Source organism: Schistocerca americana, chromosome X (genome assembly GCF_021461395.2).
Source record: "Schistocerca americana isolate TAMUIC-IGC-003095 chromosome X, iqSchAmer2.1, whole genome shotgun sequence".
Taxonomy (NCBI): Eukaryota; Metazoa; Arthropoda; class Insecta; order Orthoptera; family Acrididae; genus Schistocerca; species Schistocerca americana.
Window position 1 is genome coordinate 842,139,412 of NC_060130.1, and position 14,851 is coordinate 842,154,262.

The following is a 14,851-nucleotide window of genomic DNA, read 5'->3' on the forward strand; positions in this document are numbered from 1 at the left end:
AAATTAGGTAAGGACAGAGAAGGAAAGTGGCCGTGCCCATTCAAAGGAACTGTCCCACCATTCGCCTTAAGTGATTTAGCGAAATAACAGAAAACCTAAAACAGGGTGGCTGGATGTGGGTTTGAACTGTCATCCTCTCCATTGCAAGCCCAGCATGCTAATCACTGCGCTACACCACTCAGTGAATGTACTAGAGCAAAATAAACTGATCCACAGGTAACTAGGTCACAACTTTGATGTATTACTCTTAGTGCATACCTAAAGCTGCACATTCTTTTAAGTAGCTTATCTCTGTGCATATTCTACTATACAGAGGTGTCTATCCATAGTTCAAGAAACTTTATTTTATTTATGTACTCAATTACTTCATTATGATAAGATATGGGCTTTGTATGAATTCCATTGTTTCATGAGGGGCTAAGGATAATGAGCACTGTTTTGCTCTTGTTTATCAGTAATTTATTGTTATACAGGCAGTACACGAGTCTTTCACTGCTCTCAGTTATGTCAGTTCTCTCAATTGAGGCATTCTGGAAAGCAGGTTTGCATCATAAGCAAATTAGACAGGAATTGTGGATGATAACTTTTTGTGTAGGTCATTGATGTACATCAGGAAGAAGAGAGACCAAAGGGTGGAGCCCTGTGGGATAGCAAAGTTACTAATGGTTCCTCTGAATGAACTTTACTTCCTTGTTGTCTTGGAGAGTACAACCAGTTACTTTCTGTTGGAGAGATGAGCGGAGCCACTCATTTGGCTAGCAAACTGATCATTGACTTGGTTCGCTCACAACTCTTGGTAAATGGTATTTGGTGTTGAATGTTTCATAGCTGTGCCAAACTGATATATTTATCACAAATTCAGTGTTTGTGTCAATAAAACACAAGACTTGTGACTTGGTATCACATCTGATACTTAAATTAGTACACTGAGCTCACATGTGTAATGGGTAAGCCAGATTTAGCTTCTCCATGGTTTCCCTAACATTATTTAGGTGAATACTTGGGTGGTTCCTTTTAAAAGACACACCTGATTTTCTTCCCCTTCTTATACTTGAATCCAGATGCTCCACTGCTCTAGAATGTTTGTCTTAACTGCCTCAGCCATCCGGACATGCTTCCTGTCTGACTCAATTCCCAAGTGCTGCTCACTACTGATGTGACCCCATTCATTTTCCCCATTGCTCACAACCTCACTGTATTCACACAACAGAATGAACAATGCTAAGCATCCGCATTGATATTAGTCCTATGCCCATAGAGATATACCTATACAATTACATGTGCAGTGAGTGACCATTCTTTTGGAAAGACATCGCTCAAATATGGTAGAACCTCACTTATCTGGCCTCACATGGTCTGACTCCTGCTTAGTCTGACCATTACATTCCTGGTGTTTGTTAGGACTTGTCAATAACTCATCACCCACAATATTGATCAGAAGGCAGTCTAACAGCAATAGGCATGGGAGTTAGCTGAGTTTTAGTATGAAATAACTTGTATCTAACTTGGTCAGTGAGTTTATTGTGCTCGTTTATAAATTAGTGACAATGTTCTTCTGAGTATATTAGATAGTGTAAAACTAAATCATGGCATCATCTAAACTTAAGCATATTATTATTTAGTGGAGAAATTAAAAGTGTTTGAAATGTTAGGTAAGGTGAGTCTCTTCAAAACATTGCAAGTGAGGCAGGGGTTAGACTGTTAAAGACTTGAGAAAAAATACAATAACTCTAGATAGTCATACAATAATGATCGATGATGTGAAAGAACTCAGAATATGTAAGACTTTGAAGAAGTCTAAAAGTAAAATTCTGGACAATGCTTTGTGGGTGTGGTTTGAGCAGGAAAGGAGAAAAGGAACTTCATTGGCCAGGCCACCCATAAAAGATAAGTCATGGATTTTGTATGAAAACTTACATGAAAGTGAAAAGTTTACAGTGAGTGAAGGCTGGTTACATTGGTGGAAAAAATGATGTGGCATTCAAAATATAATTACTTTAGGTGAGAAGTAGTCTGCTGGTGAAACAGCTGCCAATAAATTTATTCTGAAATTTTAAAACTTAGTTAAAGAGCTTAATGTGACCCCTGACCAGGTAAAACAACATTGATGAATCTGGTTTGAACTACAAAATGCCCCCTACAAGAATTCTTGCTACACAAAGTCAGTCTGTAACAGGTACAAAACTTGCCAGAGATAGAATTACTATTGTTCTCTGTAGTACTGCCAATGGCAATTACAAGATGCCATTGTTTGTGATCACACAGGGGAAAAAAACAACATTTATATCAATCTTCCTAGCAGATTAAAACCGTGTGCTGGACTGAGACTCGAACTCGGGACCTTTCCCTTTCGTGGGCAAGTGCTCTACCTCATCTCATTCTGGAAACGTTTATATCAGATCACTGCCTGTATATTATCATAACCAAAAGTCAACATGAATGGAATCCAGCCTCTTTAAGGAATGGTTTTATGACCAATTAGTCACAGCAGTTGCAAAATACCTAAATGGAAAAGAACTCCCTAAACATGCCATACTGATACTCAACAATGCAACATTTCAACCATCTGAAGATGAACTTCAAAAGGTGAAATAAAAGTTTTATTTCTTCCTGTCAGTGTAATATGTCTAATCCAACTCATGGATCAGGGGGTCAGTGAATGGCTGAAGAGGTGATATTACCGAAAACAAATTTTATCAGTGTTAGAGAGGACACAAGGAGGCAGCATCATTGTTTCAAGTGATGAAATCAATAAATATGAAAGATGTGATCTATACAGTTGCCAAAGTTTAGGAACAAATGCTGGCATCAATGCATGAAAAATCTTGGTGTGTTGTGGCCAAAAATGAGTGAAATTAAAGATGAAACATCAAAAGAAATGAGTGAAGAAAATAAAGCTGAAGCAGACCATACAACAAGTGATGAATTCAAGACATGGGCACTAACGATTTTGCATGATTTTCAAACTTTACAATTGAATGTTGAGCCCAGTGAAATAAGTGAGTAGATCAGTACAACTGGCACTGACAGCATTATGGAAAAAGAATTAACTGATGATCAAATCATCGATGCTGTGAGTCAAAGAAGCAATGAGCAGGAGAAAGATGATGATGGTGATGAAGGCAATGAACCTATGGCTCAAATATCACATACAGATGGTGAAACTGCATTTTATATAGCCTTTCAATACAACAAACAAAGCTCTATGTCTACCCCAGAAGACATTTTGTGGACAAGTAATGGTGGAACATAGTGGCAAAATCAAGGTTGTTGATTGCTAAAGAAAAAGTTTGTTACACATTTTTTTATTCATTCACAGTAGCAAAATTTTACTGTGCCATACAGATTTATTTTAGAATATGGACACTAACTTATGTTAAACTTTTGTATAAGACTTTTTAGTGTGTTGACAGTTTATTGCCATTTTGTCACTGTTTTAACGTGAAACTATATTTGAGACAGTATTTCCAGTTGAAAATGAAAGTTTTCCTGTGCTGTATTGTGATGTTACGGGCCAATAAAAATGTTCCTCTGATAATCGAACGTCTTTTGAATTCTGACCATGCTCTTAGTCCCCTAGGGGTCACATTAATGAAGTTCTACTTGGCTTGTTGACATTTGTTTCATTGTGGATGCAGTAGTATCGTCAAACTCCTAACAGAATCAATAATTTGTAAGTAGGGGTTTAAAGGATGGGGTACACTGCACTGCAGCATATGATAAGTTGAGAATTTGGGTCTGATGGAAAGCGTGTCTCGGTGGCTGAGGCAGTTAATAAAGCCAGTCTACAGAAGCGGAGAATCCAGGCTGAGTCTTGGTCTGCCACAAATTTTCAAATTTCAACACTGAATTACCACAATGCTCTGTGTGGCTGGAAGTCACATGTTTCCCACCATCCTGTACTTTTACTTCTCCATTCCCTATTTCATACAATATATGCACTATCTTTGTTTTTGGAGGTGGTGTCTGTTCTGTTGGGCACGTCTGACACAACAGATACTACTCAAATATACACATTTTTGTATGAGCACAATGGCACCTTGACATTTGATTCATTGTGGATACAGTAATATTGTCTGAGCTCCTATGGGATTTAATAATTTGCACATAGTGGGTTAATGGACAAGAGACACTGCACTGCAGCATGTGATAAGTTGAAAATTTGCTTCAGATGGAAACTGTGATCAATGGACTGTGAGCAACAGAGAAAATGAATGAAACATCAGTTGTGAGCAGCACTGGGGAATTTGAGTTGGTTGGGAAGCATGTCTGGATGACCAAGGCAGTTAAGGCAATCATTCTAGATAAGTGGAACATCTGGGTTTGAGTCCTAATCTGGCACAAATTTTCAATTTTTATCATTGCATTACCACAGTGACTTGTGCAGCTGGAAGTCACAAGTTTCCCACCCATTCTTTTCCTTTACTTCCCCATACTCTGTTTCATATAATAAACAGTGATATTGAGAACACAGTATCTGCAGATTAATATAGACAGTCTTAAATGGATCTCTCAGACTACTCTCTAAAGTGAAATTGTCTGATGTCATGCATATAATGAAGATAAAAAGTCAGACATGTCTATTTTGCACACATACAATCACTGCAGAGGTGAAGTAGCATATCCTGTGGAAATTCTCCTGATTATCACAACCTATAAGCAACAAGAATCAACACCAGTATAAGAATTATGAATTGTCCAAGCAACAGAAAACTCTGAAAAACAGAGCTTAACACTGTTTAGCTTCCTTCTATCTATTGGTTATCAGCCATTTTGTATATCAAAGAAAAATCTCAAGATTGGAATAAATTATGTTTTTGCATTTTTAAAAAAGTATTTTTTTGCATAATTAACAAAGTTATACATTATTTCTGCATATGATTAAATATACAGGAAGCAAATGTTAGAAAAGAGTGTGTGTGTGTGTGTGTTTGTGTCTAAAATATTGTACATTCTAGACATTTCAAATAAATGCCACAAGTTTTAAATAATTGATTTCACTCATACAATTTATAAAGGTTTACATAAAACATCTTTTATTAGGAATCTGTATCTAATGCACTCAATGTGTCACACATGTTTTATAAGATTCACTCTTTTTTGTATACAAGGCAAATTATTGTTTTTTAATAACCATTATTCATTAACTGATTTATTTTTGTGTGCACTATTATTCTGTAAGCCTTACAAATTTAGTGCACTATGAATATGTGTGTCTCATATTGTCCACAGTTTTTAATTGAAAACTGTCATTCATATTGCTTTGCTTACAGAAAGTGTGGGTGAGTTACCACTCCTTGAAGTTATGGAGGCCTTTCTCAGCTGTCATCTGCATGTTTTTTGGATTGTTGCTAAATAAGTTGTGATTTTATTCACACAATGGGTTTTGATTAAGTAACATATCATTCTCAAGTGTGCTGGTAGCTATGCTTAGGATAGCGCAGTCACATAAAAAACTGCACAAAATTGGACAACTCACACTGCTGTCAGCTGGAGTCACACTCCACTCACTCGAGAATGGGTCGTTATTGAACCGAAACTGGCTGTACGAACAAGATTCCTACTTCACTGACAACTGGAACGTTTTATTCCGAGAAACAAAACATCATTCAGTGAGGATGAATATAAGGACAGCAAATAAATAAATAATGTGAACGGATAGAGTAATGGCACTCTTAAGCACAGCAACTCTTAGAATACTTACATTGTTTCCTCCTAACCATTTCAGTGCTTTTTCTGCCTCATCAATTCTTCCTTTTGTAACAAGCCACACTGGGCTCTCAGGTATCCAGATAGTCATCACTATTATTGGCGCAAATGCGTAGATTAAATTGAGCCAGGCACAGAGGCGCCAATCTAATATTGCACCTTCTCCATAAATAATTAGCATCCCTATTAATGGTAAACAAACTCTATAGAGTTATCTGCATACATAAATCAAGCGTATATTTATCTCTGGATGATCAACAAACAAGAGATGAAAACACAGCTTTGCAATCATGATGACAATATACCACATGTTAACTTTGACTTCTGCCTAACTGAGATCAGATTTAGTGTTTATTTATATTTGAATAATTCTTTTCAAATTATAATCAAGTAATCATGATAAGGTAACAACAAGTTATGTAGTGATTTAGTTGCAAACAGAAAATTAATGAAAAACACACTTTCTCTTACTGTAAAGATCAAAATTAAGGTTACATATATAGTTCACTTCACAGGCCCATGATTAATAGATCCTCAGGGATGTGGAACATGTCATAGGGACCCGGTTTAAAATACAGATTTTACACAAGAGTGAATATGCTTAAATTTAAGGTCCATTTTACACATCCTTCATGGAAAAGTACTAAAATATGGAAAGGGCTAAAAAATTTAAACTAATTTTCATTTACAGTGCAATAGTTTTCATACACATGTAAATATACAGTACAAGTCATAAATGATGACTATAATTTTTTATGCACATACAGATAACAAAAGAAAGAAAACATGTTAATCATTTAATGTGACCTTGAATAACTTTGTGATTTAGATATGATGAATGGCTGTTGATGCATAAATAATGCCTCAAGTTCTGATCTTCATGTGTCAGCTCATGGGATGAAGTTTTGAAGTTTGAACAGTAAATGGAAAACGTATGGCTTCGAGAAGAATGCTACATACACTCACTATTTTGATCAGTGTTTCACTGTTCACTCTAAATGACTTGTGTCACCCCAGCAGTTATTAATAAATATCGTGGAGGAATACCTCCATAACAACTTTCACATCTGTGATGTATACCTGTATGCATCTCAGCTATTGGCTTTCTTGTGGAAGAGCAGAAGAACTAAACAAATATATCTAGAAAAATTTTCTTACAGATACCTCCTATCAGCAAAAGTATTTTATACAACTGATATCCCTGGGGAGTACAGTGCGTTTGTGGCATGGGATGACCATCCCTAAACAATGCAGATCATGACTAGAATTTGTTTCAAAATGTTGTCAAGAAGCCAAGAATAAAAATAAGGTATATCAGCATTTATTTAGGTATCTCACAAAATTTCATTGTGTGAGCAGAGAACAGGAACCTTGATGTGCAGCAGATGCAGGTGTTGCAGCTGAGACACTGCCAATGAACAATGGAGTTTTACAACTTCATTATAAGACATTAAAGGCTAGAGTAACTATTTTGAAGAACCCTCATTTCCACCAATGAAATGCATGTCATGAAGGAAACTGTAATGAATTCTCAGGAAACACAAATGTGGTTAAACGTAAACCCACTCAGTATGTGTGTCTGAGCACACCAATGAAAACATGGTGTCTGTATGTGATGTGGGGTATTGATTATCATCTTGTTGGGCCATATGTGCTGCCACAGCAGCCACAGGAGAATATATTTATGAATCCTGGGTACTTATACATCTAAATCTACATCTACATACATACTCTGCACACCATCATATGGTGTGTGGTGGAAGGTGTAACGTGACAAGACTGGAGTGGAAGCCTCAGGTTGCCATTAAGAGTTATTTGTTAAATAATAAATAAATAAGTAAGTAAATAAATAAATAAATAAATAAATGAGGAAAGGTTCCACTGCTAAGGTAAAGCAGATAAGTATAAACAATAACAGACAACCCATAACAAATATTGTGGAAAGACAAGAGTGGTGAGTGAGCATAACCATTAATTTAGGCTGCTGAAGAATGCCAGGGATAGTTCCCTTTCAGGAAATGCATCCAGCATGGAATTACTACAGTAAACTATTCATTGTGCGGTGCATATGAATGTAGGCTGGCCAAAAGATAGTAGGTTTTGCTGAAGTTGGCACGATGAGGGCCTACAGATAAAGGAAGGATTAGGAGGAGTTAGCATGTGGCCTTAACTGGTGAGCACCAAAAGGTTAATACCAAGAGGGTTGCTAACAACTGAAGATGTCCAGAGCTGTGTTGTATGGAAATACCAAGGCTGTGAATAGAATGAACTATCTGATAACTTAGAATGAGGCAAGGAATAATGATGTAGTAAACTTAAGGGTTGTATGTGAGTCCAAGAAATGCAGTCCTATGTACACAAACACCAGCTATAATTACAAGCTTAACTAGACTGTACACTGTAAATATTTGCACACTATAAATAACAAACAAGGCTGTCTTACAAGATAAATATAATATCGATAATGGTATAGCACTGTGGCCATTATCACAAGTAGCAACACAAATTACATTATTATTAAATATGCTATGACGATAAATGTCTTCATTAAGTGTGTTGTACCAGAAAGTACTCCATTCATACACTCATAAATAAAGCAGCACATTATGAATAGTGTAACAGGTTAATTTAACATATTGGTCTTATTGATGGTATTTGATTGAAAGTGAAATAAATGTGCATCTTTGTCTAGATAAATCATACATGCACGTTTAAAGGAATAGCAATTAGTGTCAGAAGACAAAGAATTAAATATTGTTTCATACAACATATGTAAATTAATTGTAGTGTAGGAATGGTTTACCAACTCTATTTAATTTACACTTCCATTTCATTTTCATTCAATTTGAATTGTACATGATGTGTAAAAATTTTTTAAGAACTGTGTTATGTGGTGCAGAGCTACTTGAGATCCCATTGGCTAAAGTTTGGTAATGTTGGTGGGCATGCTGGTGGGAGATGTGCTCTTGGGAGCTGATGGAAAATGCAAGAGGGAATTTATGTTATGGCCTTTGGACAGAGAGGTCTGGGCTGGTTTTATGATGTGAGAGTGGCTATTTGGTTGTGACCATCAGAGACTTGTGTTTCTCACAGTTGAGAGTGCAAGCAAGTGGTAGATTATAAACAGAGACTTGGTGTATCTGAGTAGGGGGTTAAAAGACCTGGTGTGTAAGTGCACTTTGTAATTTGAGCATATTAAGTGGAGATTACTATCACTCATATGCTGCTAGTCAAATTGCGATTGGGAAATCTTTCCCAGATGAACTCACCCTATCTTGCTGAAAACACCAGTCACACAATATGCTAATCTGGAATGTAGTGTACATTATTACTGTGGCTTCTCTGATCTTTTATGTTAAATAGTATTTCACTCAAATTATGTATCTGCCCTCAACCATTTCACCACAGGCCCACCAGTGTAGTGGATTGACTGGTCACTACATCAGGGGATAAAGCAGATGGTGTATGGCTCTACCCCGAGACATTTATGAGCAAAGGGTACTACTAGTCTTTCCTTTGCTGTTCTACTTGCAAACAGACTGAGGAAAAAATGACTATCTATATTCCTATGTAGTAGCCCTAATTTCTGTAATCTTAACTGTGTGGTCCTTATGAAAAATGTACATTGATGGCAGTAAAATTGTTCTGCAGTCATCTTCAAATGCCAGTTCTCCAAAGTTTCTCAATCATGTTTCTCAAAAAGAATGCTGCCTTCCCTCCAAGGATTCCCACTTGAGTTCCTGCAGCATCTCCATAATATTTGCACCTTGATCAAACCTACCAGTAACAAATCTAGCAGCCCACCTCTGAACTGCTTCAGTGTCCACTCCTAATTCTGCCTGGTGGGAATACCAAACAGTAGAGCAGTATTCAAGACCAGGTCGCACTAGTGTTCTGTAAGGGGCCTTATTTACAGATGAACCACACTTTCCTGAAATTTTCCTGATAAACCAAAGTCAGCCTTTTATCTTCCCTACTACAATCCTTACACAATCATTCCATTTCATATTGCTTTGAAACATTATGCTTAGATATTTAATCAATGTGACTGTGTCAACTAGCACACAAATAATGCTGTATTCAATCATTACAGGTTTGTTTTTCCTACCCATCTGTTTAACTTACATTTTTCTACATTTAGAACTAGCTGCCATTTATCACACCAACTAGAAATTTTATCTAAGGCATCTTGTATCCTCCTACAGTCACTCAAAGATGACACCATCCCATACACCACAGCATCATCAGCAAACAGCCACAGACTGCTGCTCACCCTGTCTGCTACATCATTTATGTGTATAGAGAATAATAACAATCCTATCACACTTCTGCAGGGACTCCTGATGATACCCTTGTCTCTGATGAACATTTGCTGTTGAGGACAATGAACTGGGTTCTGTTACTTAAGAAGTCTTCTAGCCACTCGCATATCTGGGATCCTACCTTCATTAACGGTTTGCAGTGTGGAACTGTATTAAACACTTTTCAGAAATCTAGGAATATGGAATCTGGCTGTTACTCATCATTTAACTTCTGCATTACTTGCAAACTATGAAATCAGTATTGTGAATAAATATATTATAGAATATTTTGAGAATGTTGAACTTACTGACATAAGCAGCTTACACTGAACATACCATACTGCTCATGGACTCCATTTAAATGTGTTAAGAAAGGAACTAATGTCCTAAAACATACGCTACCTGACAAAAAAGTGAAACTCCCAATAAACATGGTAGGCTGTCAATGTAAATAGTACACATACACACCATTGTCAGTTATGTAAATGATTGGAGTTACAATACTCTCCAACAGGTAGAATGACCACCAGAGTGCATTAGTGTTGTTGGTGCTTAGTGTTGTTACCAGGCCTTGTAGGCTATATAAGGGGCGTGAACTATGTCAGATGTTGAGTAATAACTGTGAAGGGCATGGAGATGCTGCTTGCTTGTGTGAGACAGTGTTATCAGCACATGACATGTGGGTTTCTATTTGACAGTGTGGTCAAACTGTGCAATATTCAGATCTGTGGAGCATTTGGATGTGACCCTATCCTGATGCTGGATTGTGTGGGAATGTGAGGGCAGGCATATTCATCGTCAAGGTTTTGATCGACCATGTCTGATCGCAGCATGGAATGATCACCATATTGTACTCAAAGCACACCATAAAATCTTCAGATTTGCACGTGCATCAGAGAACAAGTAACAGACTCCCTGCAACATTCTGTGTCATCTCACAACACTGGTCGGAGACTAGCAGCAGATGGTCTAGAGAATTAGCATCCCATTTGTAGGCTGCCATTAACACTGAAACACATGACTGCGTTTGAAATGGCACTGTGACCAATTAGCTTGGACTGTTGATGACTTGTGTCACATTGTATTTAGTAATTCTCCACTGCCCTGGATGACCATCATCAGAAATTTTGTCAGAGGTCCCATTCTTCTAGTATTTTGGAAAGGCACTGTGGTGTCACTCCTGGCTTTGTGTGAAACACAGTAAGGTTTTCACACCACATGCTATCATTCTACTCCTTTCAAAGAACTTTTCTTTCCTCTTTCATCTGACTGTATTTGTACACATAACACATATGTAGTGTGCACTCAAAATTGCCGAATTTTTATTTATATAATATTTATTTATCTACATCTACATCTACATGGATACTCTGAACATCACATTTAAGTGCCTGGTAGAAGGTTCATCTAAAGACCTTCACAATTCTCTATTATTCCAATCTTGTATAATGTGCCGAAAGAACGAACACCTATATCTTTCTGTAGGAGCTCTGATTTTCCTTATTTTATCTTGGTGATCATTTATCCCTATGTAGGTCAGTGTCAACAAAATATTTTCGCATTGGGAGGAGAAAGTTGGTGATTGGAATTTTGTGAGATGATTCTGTCTCAATGAAAAATGCCTTCCTTTTAATGATGTTGAGCTCAAATCCTGTATCATTTCAGTGATACTCTCTCCCATATTTCACGATAATACAAAATGTGCTGCCCTTCTTTGAACTTTTTCGATGTACTCCATCCTATCTGGTAAAGATCCCACACCGTGCAGCAGTATTCTACAAGAGGACAGGCAAGCGTAGTGTTGACAGTCTCCTTAGTAGATCTGTTACATTTTCAAAGTGTCCTGACAATAAACTGCAGTCTTTGGTTAGCCTTCCCCACAACATTTTCTGTGTGTTCCTTCCAATTTAAGTTGTTCATAATTGTAATTCCTAGGCATTTAGTTGAATTTATGGCCTTTAGATTTGACTGGTTTATTGTGTAACCAAATTTTAATGAATTCCTTCTACCATTCATGTGGATGACCTCACACTTTTTCATTCTTTAAGGTCAACTGCCAATTGTTGCACCATTTAAATATCTTTGCTAAATAATTTTGCAATTTGTTTTTTTATCTTCTGGTGACTTTATTAGTCAATAAACAACAGCGATGCCTGCAAACAACCAAAGACAGCTGCTCAGGTTGTCTCCCAAATTGTTTATACAGATAAGGAACAGCAAAGGGCCTATAACACGACCTTGGGGAACGCCAGAAATCACTTCTGTTTTACATGATGACTTTCCATCAATTGCTATGAACTGTGACCTCTCTGACAGGAAGTCACAAATCCAATCACATAACTGAGACAATATTCCATAAGCATGCAATTTCACTACAAGTCACTCATGTGGTACAGTGTCAAAAGCCTTCTGTAAATCCAGAAATATGGAATCGATTTGAAATCCCTTGTCTATAGCGCTCAACACTTCATGCGAATAAAGAGCTAGTTGTGTTTCACAAGAATGATGTTTTCTAAACCCATGTTGACTGTGAGTTAATAGATTGTTTTCTTTGAGGTCATTCATAATGTTCAGACACAGTATATGTTCCAGAATCCTGCTGCATATCAACGTTAATGATACGGACCTGTAATTAAGTGGATTACTCATACTACCTTTCTTGAATATCAGCCTGACCTGTGCAACTTTCCAGTCTTTGGGTAATGATCTTTCATCGAGCAAATGGTTGTGTATGATAGTGAAGTACGGAGGTAATGCATTAGCATACTCTGAAAGGAACCTAATTGGTGTACAGTCTGGACCAGAAAACTTGCTTTTATTGAGTGATTTAAGTTGCTTCACTACTCCAAGGATATTTACTTCTAGGTTACTCACATTGGCAGCTGTTCTTGATTTGAATTCTGGAATATTTATGTTGTCTTCTTTTGTGAAGGCATTTTGGAAGGCTGTGTTTAGATTTACTCATGCAATTAAAGTTGACACTCGACGCATTGGCTGATGGGAGCAACTGTAAATGGGAAATGCCCTTACGGTCGCTCCAATCAGCCACCGCGCCAAGTGTCAACTTTTATTTGTGCATGTAATAACTCTTCTCTGGCAGCACTGTCTTTGATAGTTCCTCCATTGCAATCACACAGAGAAGACATTGATTGTTCCTTGCCGCTAACATACTTCACGTACGACCAGAATCTTTTTGGATTTTCAGCAAAATTTTGTCATTGTGGAAACTGTTACAAGCATCTCACATTGAAGTCCGATCTTCTGCAAGAGATCGCGAATCTTGGGGATTTTGTATCTGTTTAAATTTGGCATTTTTGTTTCATTGTTTCTGCAACAGTGTTCTTACCCATTTTGTTTATCAAGGTGGACCAGCTCAGTTGTTTGTTAATTTATTTGATACAAATCTCTCAATTGCTGCTGATACTATTTCTTTGAATTCAAGCCACATCTGGTCTACACTTATATTATTAATGTGGAAGTAGTGTAGATTGTCTCTCAGGAAGGCGTCAAGTGAATTATTATCTGCTTTTTTGAGTAGGTATATTTTTTGATTATTTCTCGAGGATTTGTTGGTTGCAATATTCAGTCTTGCTATGGCCACCTTGTGTTCACTAATCCCTGTATCCATTTTGATGCTTGTTATTAACTCAGGATTATTTATTGCTAAGAGGTCAAGTGTGTTTTTGCAACCGTTTACTATTCACATGGGCTCACGAACTAACTGCTCAAAGGAATTTTCAGAGAATGCGTTTAGCACAATTTTGGATGAGGTTTTATGCGTACCTCTGGAATTAAACATGTATTTTTGCCAACATATTGAGGGTAAATTAAAGTCACCACCAACTATAATTGCATGAGTCGGATACGTGTTTGAAATCAAACTGAAGTTTTCTTTGAACTTTTCAGCAACTGTATCATCTGAATTGGGAGGTCGGTAAAAGGATCCAATTATTATTGTATTCCAGTTACCAAGAATGACGTCTGCCCACACTAACTCACAGGAACCATATACTCCAGTTTCGTGATAAGATAAACTATTTCTAACAGCGTCAAACAAACCACCACCAACCGTGTTTAGCCTATCATTTCATAACACCATTAGGTTCTTCACAAAAATTTTTGCTGGGCTTATCTCTGGCTTTAGCCAGCTTTCAGTGCCTATAATGATTTGAGCATCAGTACTTTCTATTAGTGCTTGGAGCTCTGGTACTTTCCCAACACAGCTACGACAATTTACAACTGTTATGTCTTAATATTCAAATCCTGACTGCAATATCATTGTTAGTTTTCTGTGAAACCTTGCTAATTAAGTAAATTAGTAATCAAAGTTGTTACAACAGTGTGCCATATGGAAATCAGTCTCAGCTAATCAGTAGTTTTGAGTGAACTGACACCAACCATTTCATTCTTCCCAGTAAACTCTTTATGTGTAAAGGAAGACCACTCACTGAAAAAACCAGAAGCATTGTGTCATTGATACAATCTCTTACACAACATCCTAGTCCATCCATATGCCACTCCCACTCCCAACCCCTTGCTGCAGGGATCATATCCCCATGGAAGACATAGGTACAAGCCATGCCCAATCCGTCCACCCAGCACTTCCTACTCAAGTCCTGTCACAAGCTTATCCTACCCCATCAGAGGCAGGGCCACCTGTGAAAGCACCCATCTCATATACCAACTCTGCTGTAATCACTGTACCTTTTTATGTTGGTATGATAACCAACCAGCTGTCCACCAGAATGAATGGTCACTGTGAAACTGTGGCCGAAAACAAAGTTGGTCACCCAGTGGCACAACATGCAGCTGAGTATAAAATGATCATTTTTGATTGCTGC

At 37.4% G+C, this 14,851-nt stretch overlaps 1 protein-coding gene across 1 annotated transcript in view; it reads right to left on the bottom strand.

The window, feature by feature from the left end:
- LOC124555442 (facilitated trehalose transporter Tret1-like) overlaps nucleotides 1-14,851 on the bottom strand; it is a 190,624-nt gene that overhangs the window by 33,198 nt on the left and 142,575 nt on the right. The window contains exon 6 of the mRNA XM_047129352.1: nucleotides 5,705-5,892. Coding sequence (XP_046985308.1) covers nucleotides 5,705-5,892 — 188 coding nt within the window. The remainder of the gene's footprint in view (nucleotides 1-5,704; nucleotides 5,893-14,851) is intronic.